The sequence below is a fragment of the Ochlerotatus camptorhynchus genome, unplaced genomic scaffold, assembly GCF_037179485.1.
Source record: "Ochlerotatus camptorhynchus isolate MF236.1 unplaced genomic scaffold, CSIRO-AGI_Acam_v1.1 ptg000329l, whole genome shotgun sequence".
NCBI lineage: Eukaryota > Metazoa > Arthropoda > Insecta > Diptera > Culicidae > Ochlerotatus > Ochlerotatus camptorhynchus.
In genome coordinates this window covers 1,733,518-1,749,014 of record NW_027040817.1, presented here as the reverse complement: position 1 = coordinate 1,749,014, position 15,497 = coordinate 1,733,518, and the positions used below count along the sequence as shown (strand labels likewise).

The following is a 15,497-nucleotide window of genomic DNA, read 5'->3' as shown; positions in this document are numbered from 1 at the left end:
TTTGCTTTAACTTGGTAACTAACCTTGCACTAAAATACCCCAAATACGGTGCTATAATGTCATTAAAAAAGTTATAACTGTTTTAATATGTATGGTTTGAATAAAATATCAAAAATCACTTTTTCTACCAACACCGAGGCCAACACTTCCGGGGTACCAATGGAAGTCAGATTCCAAAGTTTCTTCGTTGTGGTATGTTGAGATGAATGATTAAAAAACCATGCGTAGCTGGAGAGGGGGAAGCTTACTCCTAGCTGAAACAAAGCTGCAGATACAGCCATAGGCGCAGCCAGAGGGGGGCAGGGACACAGCAAAACAAAGGCTTTCGTGAAAATGGCGTTCGCTGAAATGGCATTCGGCTAAATTTTCCATAGTAAATTTTTTTTCGCCCCTCCTTAGCTCTAAACCTGGCTACGCCCTTGGATACAGCTACAAGCAGAAGCTAGCAAAATAGTTTTGGAGAGCGTTTACTCAACTTTTTCACAACCATTATTCAATTTGCCAGTCGCACTGAATAACATCACCCAATAAACGCTAATGACACTTCTATGCAAATATTTATCAACTTTCAACTTTTAGCTTCAAAACAAAGCCCGACCAACCATTTCGTTAATTTTCTTTAATTTTCTATACATCGATCTTCAAAGCCATTCATAATAAAAATCGATAGCGATCGTCACCATTTCATGAATAATTGTAAAGATGCTAAAAGTCTAATCGTGAATCGTTTATAAAGATCTTTCTCAAAATATTGCAACCAATCGTTACCAATGTTAAAATATCGATTGTGTAGCCAGATCAAAATATCGATTTCTGTTGTAAAATCAAAATATCGATACACAACTGCTGATTTTATTTGTGGTTTTTTTAACTGCATAATTTCTAGTTTCGATCCCATGCCATATGGGGTGTACTGCTTTCGTTGTTGGTTGCTAATCCTTGGGTCCACGGCTGCTGCTGATGAGCTTATCAACGACAGGCAAACACACTCTAGTATGTGATGTATTGAAATTTCTGTAAATCTTTTCATACATGAACTCAATATTTATTTGTCATAACCATCAACCAGTCAGCCATATAGGTGTAATAGAGGTCAAAAAGGTATCAATTTTCCTCATTGGGTTCCAAATGCCGAGAATCCCACCACGCATGCTATCACGGGTTATTAAATATATATATAGACATAAACTTGAAGAACTACAATGATTAACATTTGCTGCATCGTGGCTATCGGTCTTCTCGTTCATTTACCGGTAGATTGCTTCTTCCGATGAAATGCCGAATATGTCGATAAATAATATAAACATTGCCATCTGTCACCTGGTGTGTCTCGAACTCTCTTTAACCAGCGATGCAAATCGATAACAAGGAGATTATAAATGTGCATCGATGGCAATCTTTGTTGTTCTTTGTCAAAGTTCAAAGTTATGATGACATCAGTATTTAAATATTTATTGATGAATATTTGTAAAGAATACTAAAGTCTATGTGACATATCGAAATTAAAAGAAATTTAGTATGGCACCTTTATAGATTACTATCATATGACCGATGAAGTAATAATCTTAAATGTAAGTATCGATCAATAAAGATTTTTAAATGTGTACATCGAAATCATAGAAAATTTAAAGTAAAGAATTGCCGACATAAACCTTTATTTCTATATTAAGAACTTTGAAGAAGTTTCACGAACGGTTGGTCGGGAGCTAATAAAGCGAATATGTTACTTATGTGATGGTTTTTACACATCCAACCACTCTTGCTGAATAACATAAACATCAAAAGTTCTTTTTCAACAATTAAACAACCTGTACTCAACTAATAAACTGTGTTAGCACTACACTGAAGTCTTTTTTTACACGGTTTTTTACGCGGTTTTTTTACACGGTTATTTTCACACGGTTTTTTGCGATTTACATGGTACATTTTTAACGATTTCTCGACAACGATGCAACCTATCGACTTGATTGGCATACTTTAAAAAAAAATCACAATTTTTGGTGTAAATACTGAAATTTTTAAAATATGTCTATCTGGACCATAGCATGCTATTAATACAAATGGCATCAAAATCCGATTTTTTAAAAACATTTAAACATGTGAAAAATCAAAATCTCGGAGGTTTTTTTTTACACGGTACGTATCCCCCGTGTAAAAAAAGACCTGAGTGTACTTTGGAATCAATTTTACAGTCAACTAGGTTTATTTTTAGACTTTTGCAGTTTTACAGCTTTTACTCTGCTTCTTTACAAAGCTGAATTAACTAGTCGAGAAAAGTCGAGAAAGGTGTTGCTTATAACTAATTTAGATTAATTTGATTCGCAGTAAAATAAACATGATAAATTCCTCCAACAAAAAAAAGCGTTAAAAATATTGCGCATTTCCCACCATACTGGACAAATAAGCGCGTTTTCACGTATTAAAAAGTGTGATAAAAGTTTTAGTTGCAACCAACAATATTTAACCTGGCGTCAAGCGAAAGCTGTGTAGTGATTATTGGATAATCGGCTAAAGGTTGAGTAAGCGCCCTTCATGTTCATACACAACTAAACAGCAAGATAACAGCTGTATTGAAGCGAAAAAAATATGCAAAAAGAGCTTGCCCCAACCGTCACAACAGCCATAAGTAGCTGACTAAGTTCGCCAGATTTGCTTGTATGGAGGTTGAGTAAAGGTTTCCTCATATCGTATAGCATTTTAATTGCGAAAATTGTTGCCGGTTTTTGCATGAAGTTGGGGAAAGGGGGAAATTTCGAAAAGGAATCAGCACTGTCAGAAATGACGTTTGACTTTGATTTATGTGGGTTACAGCCCAAGTAATGGGAGTCCAACTAAAACGTAGCTCACTTAAAGTCACTCAAGTAACCAATAAGCCCGATAATAGCCCGATATTCGCCCTTTTTGCAATATAAGGTTAATATAGGGCTTCCACACATTATATCAGCTATATCTCAGCTTTATATTGCAAAAAGGGGCTTTTTGGTTACTTGGGTAGCCCAACGAGCGAAATTTGGCAGTACCTACTATGTGCCTGAGACGAAGCTTGTGAAGACAGTTGTCTCTTCTCCTATTTTTGGTTTTTTCTTCTACCCTTTCTTTTTTGTTTATGTTCATTTTCGAGCTGGCTGATCAAACTCGCGTGTGAATTCATCGCAATAACGATTTCATTGACCACTGAAATTATTATTCATTCACTAGAATGTATAAGCAAATTGAAGTGTGTTTGTGCAAAATATATGAAAACACGTTCTCAGAATTCAAAAATATATCAACAAATAAATTAAATCACCGTTATCAGCTTCGTAAGGCTAAAGTTTGGTCGATTAACAGAATTATCTCCTTCGAATATATAGGGCAACGCTTGATCAGTGGTTGTTAAGAGTTTGAGCTGAACGGATCACAATCGTGCAGAGTGGAAATTGCCAAGCTATTAGAATATTGATTCAAAATGACAATGTTTTCGTTGCTGGTAGGTTTTTAAATATAATTAAGTACGTTTTAATAATATAATATATCATCATTGTCAGGTGGCTTTAGCACTAATTGTAGCAGTTAATGCTGCTGAAGGAGGGATGAATATAAATATAAAACAACCAAATGCTCAAGTATATCACCAACAGAATGCGCGCAATGGTAATGGAAATCGATATGCTTATAATAAAATAAAAAATTTAGTAAGAAATTCATCAAAATAGATCAATTCAACTACGGCTACCACGTGGACACGGTAAGCAATCAGTTCCAGCATAAGGTTAAAGGGTCCGACGATGTGACATATGGTTGCTATGGCTATGTTGATCCTTCTAATAAGAAGCACCTCGTGTATTATGTTGCGGACCGTATGGGATATAGAATCATTTTTCCAAATCGTCCAACTAAAATTTTTACTGAGAGACTGTCCGACAGTTTGTAAGTATCAGTTTTTTTTTATTAGGGGTAGCTATGATTACTTATCTTCCATAAAATTGTAGGAATAAACTTGATGGATCAGTGAAAAGCAAAGACTATGATGAGAAAGTCGTCGCATGGAACGATCTTTATCTACCTGATGCGTGTTTCCGCTTGGATGAAATTCTATCTTCGGCGGCTTCGGATGTACAACAGCAAACCGTGCGACCCGAACGCGTTCCAGTTCCTACTTCAACAAGGGTTGAACCGATCTATGTGCAACCTGAACTGCCGAATCCTACACAATATACCATACCTACCACTCCTGCTACAAGCTATGTCCATTCAAATCAACACAATGATCGATACACGGGTGAGACTTATACGGGTCAACAAGTACGTGATGGTGATTTTTCAAGCGGTAAGAATTTTATACATTAATGTTACATGTAGACCTAACTCATATTTTCTGTTTTACTAAGGACGAGGATCTTATGATCAAGGAGGTAATAATAACAATTTGGAAGGACAAACCGTCCAGCAGACAGTCACGACATGGTCCGGTACTCTGCCGGACATCAACCCGGCTAGTATCAATCTGGACCAGTTCAATATCCACGCTACATTCAATTCAGCTGGTTCTCAGTTTGCTGCCCAGCAACAATACGGTTTGAATATAACCCAATTGCTTGCTCAAATCGAAGCTGTTAATTCGCAAGTGATTACACTCAATATGCTGCTAGCGGGAATGGCCAACAATCCAGCGTCTTTCAGTAGTGCCAACGAGGGAAGTTGCAATACGGTAGTTCAACTTCTTCGAAACCAGAGGACAACACCACAACTCGTCTACGTACCTATTCTGATTCCTTACGTTGAAGGTCAACACAATGTTAATCAACCCTTCGGCCATACTGCTGAACGTTATCAGCAGCAGCAAAAACCGTGTCATCGCTGTCAGTGATAAGGAACATTATTGATGTAGAATAAAATGGCTGTTTGTTCTTTTATGTAATATGGCAATTTTTTAAATTTGGAATCATGTTTGAACACAAAAGGGAACTCCACACAGAAATTGACAATACTTCCGTCAATATGGTCAATATGGTATTAACTCTTCGAGTCCCAAACAAAGATCACAATTTTACTATTTTTGAAATATGTTTGGTAGATGTTTGTTTTTTATCTTGTTGAAAAGGATATTAGTTCTCCTCTCGTATTGTCCAATTGATCATGTCACATAAAGAAAACTAAACTAAACTAAACTATAGAAAATAGTTGTCCTGCAGATCCTGAAGGACCAGAAGGTGTATCAAATAGCATATCATTGTTATTTACCTTTTATTTTATTATAATATAATATGATCTATGTTTTTCAGAATTGGATTATCCAGAGAATAAATTGGACATCATCATACATTGGGTCTATGTTTTTAAATTGTTTTACCTTTGCAGAGTTTTGCTATTTTAAAAATTATTCGTGGATACTTGTTTTTATAACTCTTGTATGCTCAAATAACCTCGATTATTTAGCAAATTGATTATTTACTTAAATTGTGGATTTATTATCTAGGAAAAGTTGAGTTCAATCATACTATGCAATTAAAATATTCATATATAGCTTGAGTAAAAAAAAAAATGGGTGACTAAAATCGAGGTTGTTTGTATTTTGTTATATTTTATTAATTATATATCGACGAGATGGATCCGGAATGTTGACGTTTGTGTTTGAAGAAGATACCTGCGATGGGTCGAAGAAAGTCTACGAGCAGTCCGGTTTATGTTGGTGCAGCTCCACTTGGATATTTGGGTGAGATCATTCCTTTTCATTTATTTATACAGTAACCCCTCCCTATCGTTAGGACATCAATTCAGCTTATCGTTTACCAAATCGAACCCTGCTGCAAACCCTACCCTCTACCCTTACCAGTGATGGAAAATTTCATCAAAGTTCCCTATGACTCGCGAACTTTTCCCTTGGTGAACTTCGTGAAATATCGCGAACTTTTCCAACACTGACCCTTACCCAACATCCCAGTGATTCCTCGTGGAAGTCCAGAGGTTTTCTCGGCTTCCATCAAAGTGAGTGTCACGTCAACAGACACCATTCCTTTCTTGACCTGCGTTCGGGTGCGGCCGTCGCTGGTATTGCCTAGTTTTAGATCACCAGTTTTTACACATTGAGGATGATTGCTAGTCCCAAGCATCGTCTATTGGTTCTCTGTGTAATTACAGCCAAATCGTGTTGCATTGTGTTGCATTCGATGCTCCGGAGGATATTTGAAAGAAGAAATTATCGAAATTTGTAGTTTCGTTATTATACCTGTGATCTTGACATTTTTACCTAGGGGCAGGGGATGAGTACTTAAGAGGGTTAGGTTTTTTGATAAGTGCCCACCCCTCATATGATTTCCCGCAAATTAATAAAGGCGGGGTCGAAAGTATCTTTTGTGCAGAATATGTGAAAAAGGAGGGACTTCAGCTGTCAATCTAAATGCATATATAGAGGTACTAGACATGTTTTGCAGTGTCAGGTGCTCTATTTTGCAATCAGTGAGAGGGAAATCACAAATCTTTTTTGTCCTGGATATCCATCCAAGTGTATTATTTCCTCTTTTCCAAATTTATTTATGAGGATTTTTGCTACTTACTACGAATGGAACAGCGCCATATGTGTAAAAATTAGCCTAGACTTAATGGTTCATTTGAATCTATTCTGTCCGAAATTTTAATCTTATCAAAGGGAAGTGTCCAAAGTTTGAATCTTGGTAGGTCTAGTTAAATAATCGTTAAAATCGTTATAAGTGCTTTTTTGTTACTTCATACGTGAAAGTTTACAATTTTCATAGTTGGTTGGAAATGCTATCTAACATGAAGCTTTTAGTAAACAAGAATTGCATTATAACACACCACCGACTGGAAATGCTTTCCAGAAACGTGGGGCTTTAGGTAGAGATGAAACGTCGCTAGAACTATTCCACAGCCGCAGACAGTATATGAGCAAGTCAAACACGCAATCTTTTGCCTGTAGATTTGAAAAAAATACTTAAAGTCTCCTCAAGTACTGTCGCATTAATGGCCCTTCGCTCATATTCAATTTTGATACTGCCGAACACTAAAAAATTGGACAAATCACATTTTGATTGAAAAGTAATCATTTTAAGTTTAACCCAGTTTAATCATGCTGACTTTCTAAAAACTAGTCAAACTTGATTGAAGTTTAGTCTTCTCTGAGTAAAATTTAATCATGTTCATGATTATTTCCATGAAAGTGTTAGATATGATTAACAGTGTGAAACCAAATGTCAAACTTGTTCATAACCTCGTTTGCGTTTGTTTTGGTGTTTTTGATTCTGCTGTGCGAGTGCTGTGGTGTTTTTCGCGGTAATTCCGGATATTTATTGCAGCCATGGAGGATATTTTCGCTGCCATCGGTAAAGATACAGCGGAAGTGCTTAAAGGTAAGATAGAATAAAAAAGAAGTCATTTCTCCATAAAAGTGCTCGTCAATTCTGCCGGCATCATTCAATCATTCGTTGAGGAAAAAACCCGGAAGTTATCAGAATTTCAAAAAACGACTTTATTTTGGAACAGCGTTTTTTAATACATACCTGCCGACCCCGTTTAATATATACCTTTTATAATTCTAGGTGGAGTACGTGTTCTATTAAAGCTGAGAAAAGAATTACATCAACAATTTCATTTCAGGATGCCGAGTCTAATGAATGTTCCTCCGTGCATTTATTGCAATGCACTAGCTTTCGCTATTGGGAATTATTTTGTCAACGTAGAAGGAAAAAACATTGATTGCGGGGACAGATTTTTTACAGCGTTTGATATGTTGTATAAGACATATAAAATGTATATTAGGCGTATAAATGCAGCCGAATTGCCACCGTTAACATAATGGTAGAGAGTATACGAACAGCTCTCAAGAGAGACAATTAAATCTTCATTACTAAAATAAAAAAAAACAACGCACAAAAATGAAAGTTAAGATTGTAAACAGATAATCACATCCCCAAAATCAAAAACATTCAAAAACTTAAAATTAGAAATAAATTGATTGATGATCATTTTAGTAGAATAATCGTATACTTTTTTACGCTGTTTTCTCCTTTGAATTAAAACTACCTAGTAGTAGAATTCAAAGTAGGAAACAACGTGAAAAGGCATTAAAAATAGAAATATAAAGAGAAAACACAGTTCTGGTTATGAACAACAAATGAATCAGCATCCGAAGCTTCCTTCGCCGGATAACTTCAAGCAGTTCCCAACGCTATTTTTAAGGGTAACACGGACATAATTCGAACGATCAGCATTGTACAGCAACAAATTCAATGTAAAATGATTGAAATTTAATTTCTAAATGATTAAAATTCAATGTTGCTGAAAATCTTGAAATTTTATCAAGAAATGATTGAAAATTAGTCATTAGCTATTATTTGCGATTTAATCACTGGAACATTGAACAGTAAGCAACGCATGATTATTTCGAATTTATTCACTGGCAAACTAATCTTGGTTCTGACTCAATAAGGCAAAGCGGGAAATTGTTTAGTTTTTAAGCATTTCTGATTTTATTTATTTTTGAGTGTACTCTAGCAAAACTGTCAACCTACCCCATTCAGACCTTGCTTTAGCTAATACATTATCACACTAAAGCTTCATGTTAGATAGCATTTTCAACCAACTTTTTTTCGAATAGTTTTCATATTTACTTTAAAATATCCCAGATAGCTCTATTTAAGATTAATTCAGCAATGTATGGAAGAAACGAATCTAAATAATGTGTTACTATAAAGTATATGTCCGTTTTCCGCAGCACATGCCTTAAGTGTCTGAAATATGAATCAGAACGGTATTAACTAATTGTGTAAATTTTGACAAATTTTTTTTTTTTTTTTTTTTTTTTGACTATATGTTTTAGTATTACTTCTACGTGAAGTCAACGATTTACATAGTTGAAGATTCTAATTTCAAATAACAGACTGTAGTGGTAATTTTTACACGATAGATGGAGTAGATGAAAGCATAGAGTTGATAGTTCCGTTAGAGTAGGTGTAGGCAAAATAAATGCGTAATTTTAGGATATGTTCATTCAACTTAATTTTATTTGACTTTAATGTTAAGCATTTGATAGTGTAATATAAATTAAGTAATTGCACGCGAAGACTCAAAGTTAAAACATTAAATGACTCACTGCCCTCTATTGTTAAGTAGAACCATGTTCAATCTTCTTGGCATTGACTTAACCAAGCACTGAAAAGTTTCCTGTGGTATAGAATACCACTCTTTTTGAGCTGTGGTTCATAGTTGATCCTTATTTGAAAATGCTTGACCAGATAACTTTATTTTAAGCTCGTTCCATAAATTTTCGACGGGGTTGATGTCAGGAGATTGGCTAGGCCATGAAATAACCGACACTTTGTTTGCACGAACCATACATACTTAGAAGTGTGTTTCGGATCGTTGTCTTGCTGAAAATAGCATGTTCTCTTCTGCATAAGGGAGCATAACCTCCTCCATGATTTATTTGTATTCAAATCTGGTCATGATGAAATTAATACGGAAAATCGAAAAAGATCGACAGAACGTGGAAAAACAGGCTGATGCAATAAATTTTGTAATTCTGTCGATATGCCCCAATGGTGATGACATAGCAGAGGACTGATGACCCTGAAATATGTCAAAAAAGTGAATGTTTTTAGATTTGCAGATTAATATCTTTCTTTGCCATTTCGTCATGAATATCCCATAGGCCTCCGGTTGGTTTTGGTGGAGGGGACAGATGTGTGAAATTTGGTACTATAGATCTGCTCAGATACAATTTTAACTGCCTGAGCGTGAGCTGAAGACTACAGGTACAGGTCAATATTAAATTGCAAATTCAAATGCACAAATCGAATGAAAATGATCGATCCAGTCGATTTTTGTCGTGTTTGAGATCGATTAAAAAATCGATTAATCGAACCAAAAGAATCAATCTTATGTGTTTCGATCCAAGATCGCCCATTGCTAGTTGAAATACAACATTTGGCTTCGGACCGTACTGTTCTTTGATCCACGGAAGAACATACTTACTTAAAATCCCGATGTAGACCTCCGTGTTGACCTTGTCGCCTTCTGGAATGAACCCCCGGTCCATTTGTTTGTCATCGGAAGCCACCAATCCAAACACCATAACGCTAGCAGGATGCTTAGTCAGATACACGTTCTTGTGCTCGTCGGCCACGTCTTGTACCGGAAGAGAACTAATTTACCGGTCGGTTCTGGAATTTGATACGGGATCGACGGTAAACATGCTCTCGTCGGTGAACAGGATTACCGGATTGTTTCGCTTAAGGAAGTTCAAGAATTTCTTGCGGTTGGTAATCATGTGAGTTTTTTCCGTGCCATCGACTTCGCCCCGCAATCTTCCTTTACGATCTTCCGTGCCGTAAAAACGATCTTCCGGGCCGTAAAGTCACTGATCCCGTGTTCCTTTGCCATTTTCCTTATTGAACGCACTGGATTCACCCGAATCTTCCTTTTGATACCCTCGGAACCCGAGCTGACCTCGGACGACCTGTAGCCACCTTCGCGGATAGTTGTCCTTTCTTTTCTCGGTCTAAAACCCTTTTGACGGTCCACCGGGACACTCCCACGGCGATTGAAATGTCTTTCTGCGATATTTGCGCGTGACACAAATCACGAGTACGCTGCCACTTCGTCATGGTGCAACTGTCACTAAGTAAATCATTTTCTTTTATACACAGCCTACTACGGTATGAGCTATAGGTTACGTGCATGCAAAGAAAACCAAGGCATTGTATGCACAGGTGAAGCGGAAACCTTATTTGTACGATGGTGCAAACATTATCACGCATACGGTAACTCAAAATAATAGTATATAAAAATACCGTGTATTTGTCCAGGAAACAATTTATTAATTTCTACTGCTTTGTCTCAGTCATCATATCGATCAGAAGAGACATTTCCCAACAAACAATTTGAGTTGATCAACAGCTGAATAAGCTATTTTTAAGATGAAGAAGCTTGTTTTTGCCTGAATAAGCTCTTATTCAACATGCAATGTTTGTTGGGTTTCGTGCTACAATTTATTTAAAAATTTAAAAGACGTCATTTTGTAAAAAAATACTTGAAAATAATGTGAATGATTGCCCATAACAATCAATTATAAAATGTTTCATGCAAATTGAAGAAGGTCTATTTATATCGATTCGTCATTTGGTGTGGAACTGCTCATTTAAATACTAGCCTCATATGATAGGGGTGAGCTGTCGTTTGGTGTGTATTTCAGCGATACTAATTTTGTTAAATGAGTTTGTCTACCAGAGACACCATGTATTAAGCTTAAAACAGAGATTATTCCTTAACTTTTGGCTTGTGAGAATCATTAACATCAGATGTTTAAGCGCTGAATACAAGCTTAAGAACAACAGTTATTAAACATCAGTTTTCACTGAAATCGAAATCGTTCAAACTTCAGTACTCGTATAGATTTACTAAGCAGGAAAGTTAATTGGTGTAGTTTTCTTTTCGTAAACATGACCTGTTTCGCTCGAAACTTACCACTTGATCTTCTGACTACTTCAACGTTAAGAAGGTAACAAAGGTCATTGGCCCGAGGGGCTACTCAGTTTGAGAAACCAACAGCCTGCTTACCTACTCACAAAGGACAACCAAATAAGTGCACACGTAAAAATGACTCAATATCAATATTGGTCTATGATTTCTTGAGATCCATTAATCAAGGTCAACTAAATCTGTTCGATATCGCTTGAAAGATTTTTGATATACTGCTTTCATCGAGTAGAGCCTACCTAAAACAAATCATCAGGCTCATGTTCATAAGTACAGTAATCTCTCCATATATGCGGTGACAGGTACCGTCTTCCCACCGCTGTTTCTCGGCTGTTCTTCAACCAATTACGCTAATTTTTTGTATGTGATTAGTGCCAACCATAAATAAATTGAGGGATTACTGTATCTAATTATGATCATTGGCTCATGAGTGAGCCATTTCAATGCGTGCGCCCATCACTTTTTGCTGCAGATATAATGATCGTGAAGCAGCGTGTCGTTCGTCTTTGCCGGTTTCTTTACCTTTCCTGTTAGGGGAGGGGGGAGGGTCAGTAAGGGGTGAGCACTATTTTTTTGAACTTGATATCTATGCTCTCTTTTGGTTCAAAATTGTGGTATAGCAACCCTAATAAAAATACCATAAAGGAACGAAACCCTAATTATTGAACAATTCCACAAATGGTTTGGATGATACTCCGAACACGTCTTTAAGCAAATTAACCATAATATTTTTTATAAGGGAAACTAACGAAGAAGAGCAGTTCTACGCCAACTAAAGAATCGATTTTATTTTTTCCTCTCCGAATTCCTAATGAACCAAGTTTGTGTCGAAATTCGGAAATTTTGACTCACGTCTAGATTTGAAAAATGGCATCCTAACTAACAATGTTAGCTGCAGACTAGCTGGTACATTTTTGCCTGTATAAGCTTAGCTGCAGCTGAAATTGTTTGTTGGGATTTCCCATATTTTTCAATAAATCATAGCACGAAAATGGCTAATTTAATCGAAATGACATCTGAGACAAAGTTGTAAAAAACTGGACTGACTTTTCAGAAAAAAATACACACAGGCAATAAATCACAAACTTTTCTCAAAAATGAAGAAAATAGCGTTAGTAACTTCAATAACAAAAAAAAAAGGTGCATTTTTATCAAACTTATGTTATAAGCTTTCAATTATTATTATTATTATTTAACTTTATTAGGGAGGCTTTCAGCCTTGGGCTGGTTCGCCTCCAATGGCTTTCAATTATAAAAATGCTAACTTTTATGAATTGGACACAATAAATACTTCAGACCAAAATCGTAGAACATAAACTAAATATTATTTCAAACTTTGAACTTTTCCCACAAATAATACTTATCGTTTTTTTTATGCAGATAACATATTTTTTTAGTTCAGATTTTTTTGCAGGAAAAAAAGTTCAAAATTATTACTAAAATTTACGGTCTACGATTTTGATCAATTTTGAAGTGTCTTTGGTGTCCATTTCTGAAAAATCAGCATTTTTAATAAGTTTTAAAATGAACATAACTTCTAAAATCTTGAAATATCCTTCATTTTCCTTTTAAAACTTGAAAAACTTATATTTTCCTTTAGCGACAATCAATTTTACTCTCGTTCTATACGTTGAACGTAGTGTCGGAAGTAGTGCGTTTATCGCATCATTGTGCGTCATTATTTGTGCTGCCGTACTGCCTAATGTGAGAAATGTCAAAAATCCATTCAGATGGGAGATCCCCGCTGGTTGTTTAGATGGTTATTGTGTATATGACTAAAAAATCAAAGCGACATTTCTCGCTGGCATTACTGGTCTTCTTATGCCTCTAATAATACCGCTAATAACGTCGGAAGTTGCTAGTCCGAATAGCGCGCATCGATTTAGTGCTGAAGCCACTATAAATTGAACTTGAATTCAAATTTGGCTCACAGTTTAGCTCAGCGCATGATTTCGATAGGATCATCCATAGCAGAAGTTTGATTTACTTTATGGTTTTGAACGGCGGTATAATATTTATTTATCAACATTTGGAGTGTCGCTGAAAAGTGAATGGTCAATATTAAGGAAAGTGTTAATGAGAATGAATATCACTGTGTTGGCCGTGAGTATTTTTTTTGATGGGATAGTGCATCAATTGTACATTATAATTTATTCACCATTTATAATGTCAGGTGTTGGTGATATTTTCCGCCTTGGAAGTGTACGGTGCAGACGATGACTTCAATATCGATGTGAAGCAGAAAAATGCCGAGGTTTATCATGAGCAAAGTGCAAAAAACAGTACGTACTTTATTTATTGATGAATTACTTGTTGTGCAGTGCGATTTATTTTGTATCATTTAAGATGAATTCAATTATGGCTATCAGGTGGAAAAAGAAAATAGTCAATTTCAACACAAAGTGAAAGGACCGGATGATGTCACGTACGGTTGTTACGGTTACATTGATCCGAATAACGAGAAACACTTGGTATATTACGTAGCAGATCGGTTAGGATACAGATTGGTTCCCCCGAATCAACCAACGAAAATTTTTACCGAAAGAGTTGCTAGCAGCATGTGAGAATTTTGTGGTGCATTCTAATATAAGGGCAAATTTTCATGACACTTTTTTTCAGAAATAAATTAAACATTGATTTAAAAGATAAAAAAGTGAATGAACAAGTGGTAGCATGGAACGATCTATATCTACCTGATTCTTGTCGCAGATTGGATGAGATACTGACCATAACAACGCCTCCGACGCAGTCGGGTAAAATCAACTCAACAGATTCACTTAGTCTTTTCAATCAGACAAAAAATGTGCATCTGTCGCCAAACACACCGAATATTGCTACAATAGGACCAACTTCAAGAACAATCCCACCGAATATGCATAGCTCATCTACAACAGAGTCAAATAAATTAACCAGAACAGATTCTCGAACACTCACGTCGAGAACACAAGGCTTATTTACAACTGAGTCAGTTAAATTTGCAAATGATGTTCCTCCAACAACCACAGGAGATAGAGATAGTTATCTTCACACGAAACCATCCATTGTCGCATCAACAGCAGATAACAATTTCGATCAAGGTGCAAAACACCCGATAACTTCGAAAACATCAACCCGGATGGATGGCCCGGAAGGCTACACATATGCAACGCCAAAAAATCCTCTACCAGATTGCCAACAGCAGAATTCACCAGTTCTCGGTCAATACAACGGATTTGTTTATCCAATTCACGGCGAATGCAGTACGTCGGAGTATAATGTTAATCAATTGATGATTCAAATGGAAGCAGTCAACAAGCAAGTTTTGGAACTGACCGCAAACATACGTGCCCTGCAGCAAAACAACTTGACCTCTTCGACGCCCGAAGATTCCGCTTGCCGCCAGTGGCTCACCCGCCAACAGTTTCCATTGCTGATATACGTTCCAATCCTGCTTCCCTACCTTGGTGGCGATTTCGACTCCGGTAGAAGTCAACAAAGCTTCAAAAACCCCGCGAGTTACGCGTTCCAGAAGATGTGTGAAGATTGCATAAATAAATAATTATAACACTTGATTTAGACCTTTGCGCACTGATCTATAGATATTTCAAGAGGCTTTTTTGTATGTTTGTGTTGTGCGCTCATTGATGTTGAATTTCTCAAACCAGTGCCAATGACCTTGTCTTTGCAGGGGGTATTGATTGATTGTGGATAGTCGAGAGGAGATGACCGTTGACCATATTTGTTTTGATTTTTTTTGGGAGACTTTCAGCCATCAGCTGGTTTATCTCTGTGACCATATTTGTTTGGCAATGTCACTATGTCAATTTTGTGATGTATAAGTGCTGTGTGTGCTTAATGATGATTACGGTTTGTTGTTTTCGGAAATGTCACAGGAAGTATCAAACTTATGTTAATTGTTAAATAGAAAAATATATGATTAAGTCTAAACTTGATATGACTGGAAATCACCAAACATGAATTTTGTGATTATTTATTTATTTATTTGGGGAGAAAAGCTCACCACAAAACCACATAATTTCGATACC

General features: G+C 36.3%; 2 protein-coding genes across 2 annotated transcripts; both read left to right on the top strand.

The window, feature by feature from the left end:
- The first annotated feature begins 3,380 nt into the window (after window positions 1–3,380).
- Window positions 3,381–4,893, top strand: LOC135708290 (uncharacterized). Its single transcript, XM_065230289.1, has 5 exons — window positions 3,381–3,469; window positions 3,528–3,633; window positions 3,696–3,909; window positions 3,972–4,309; window positions 4,371–4,893. The coding sequence occupies exons 1-5, from the start codon at window positions 3,449–3,451 to the stop codon at window positions 4,847–4,849; spliced, it is 1,158 nt and encodes a 385-aa protein (XP_065086361.1). The 5' UTR covers window positions 3,381–3,448; the 3' UTR covers window positions 4,850–4,893.
- An 8,540-nt stretch (window positions 4,894–13,433) lies between these two features.
- LOC135708289 (uncharacterized) lies at window positions 13,434–15,073 on the top strand. The gene is made up of 4 exons (XM_065230288.1): window positions 13,434–13,575; window positions 13,646–13,754; window positions 13,819–14,032; window positions 14,092–15,073. The coding sequence occupies exons 1-4, from the start codon at window positions 13,549–13,551 to the stop codon at window positions 15,008–15,010; spliced, it is 1,269 nt and encodes a 422-aa protein (XP_065086360.1). The 5' UTR covers window positions 13,434–13,548; the 3' UTR covers window positions 15,011–15,073.
- The last annotated feature ends 424 nt before the right edge of the window (window positions 15,074–15,497 follow it).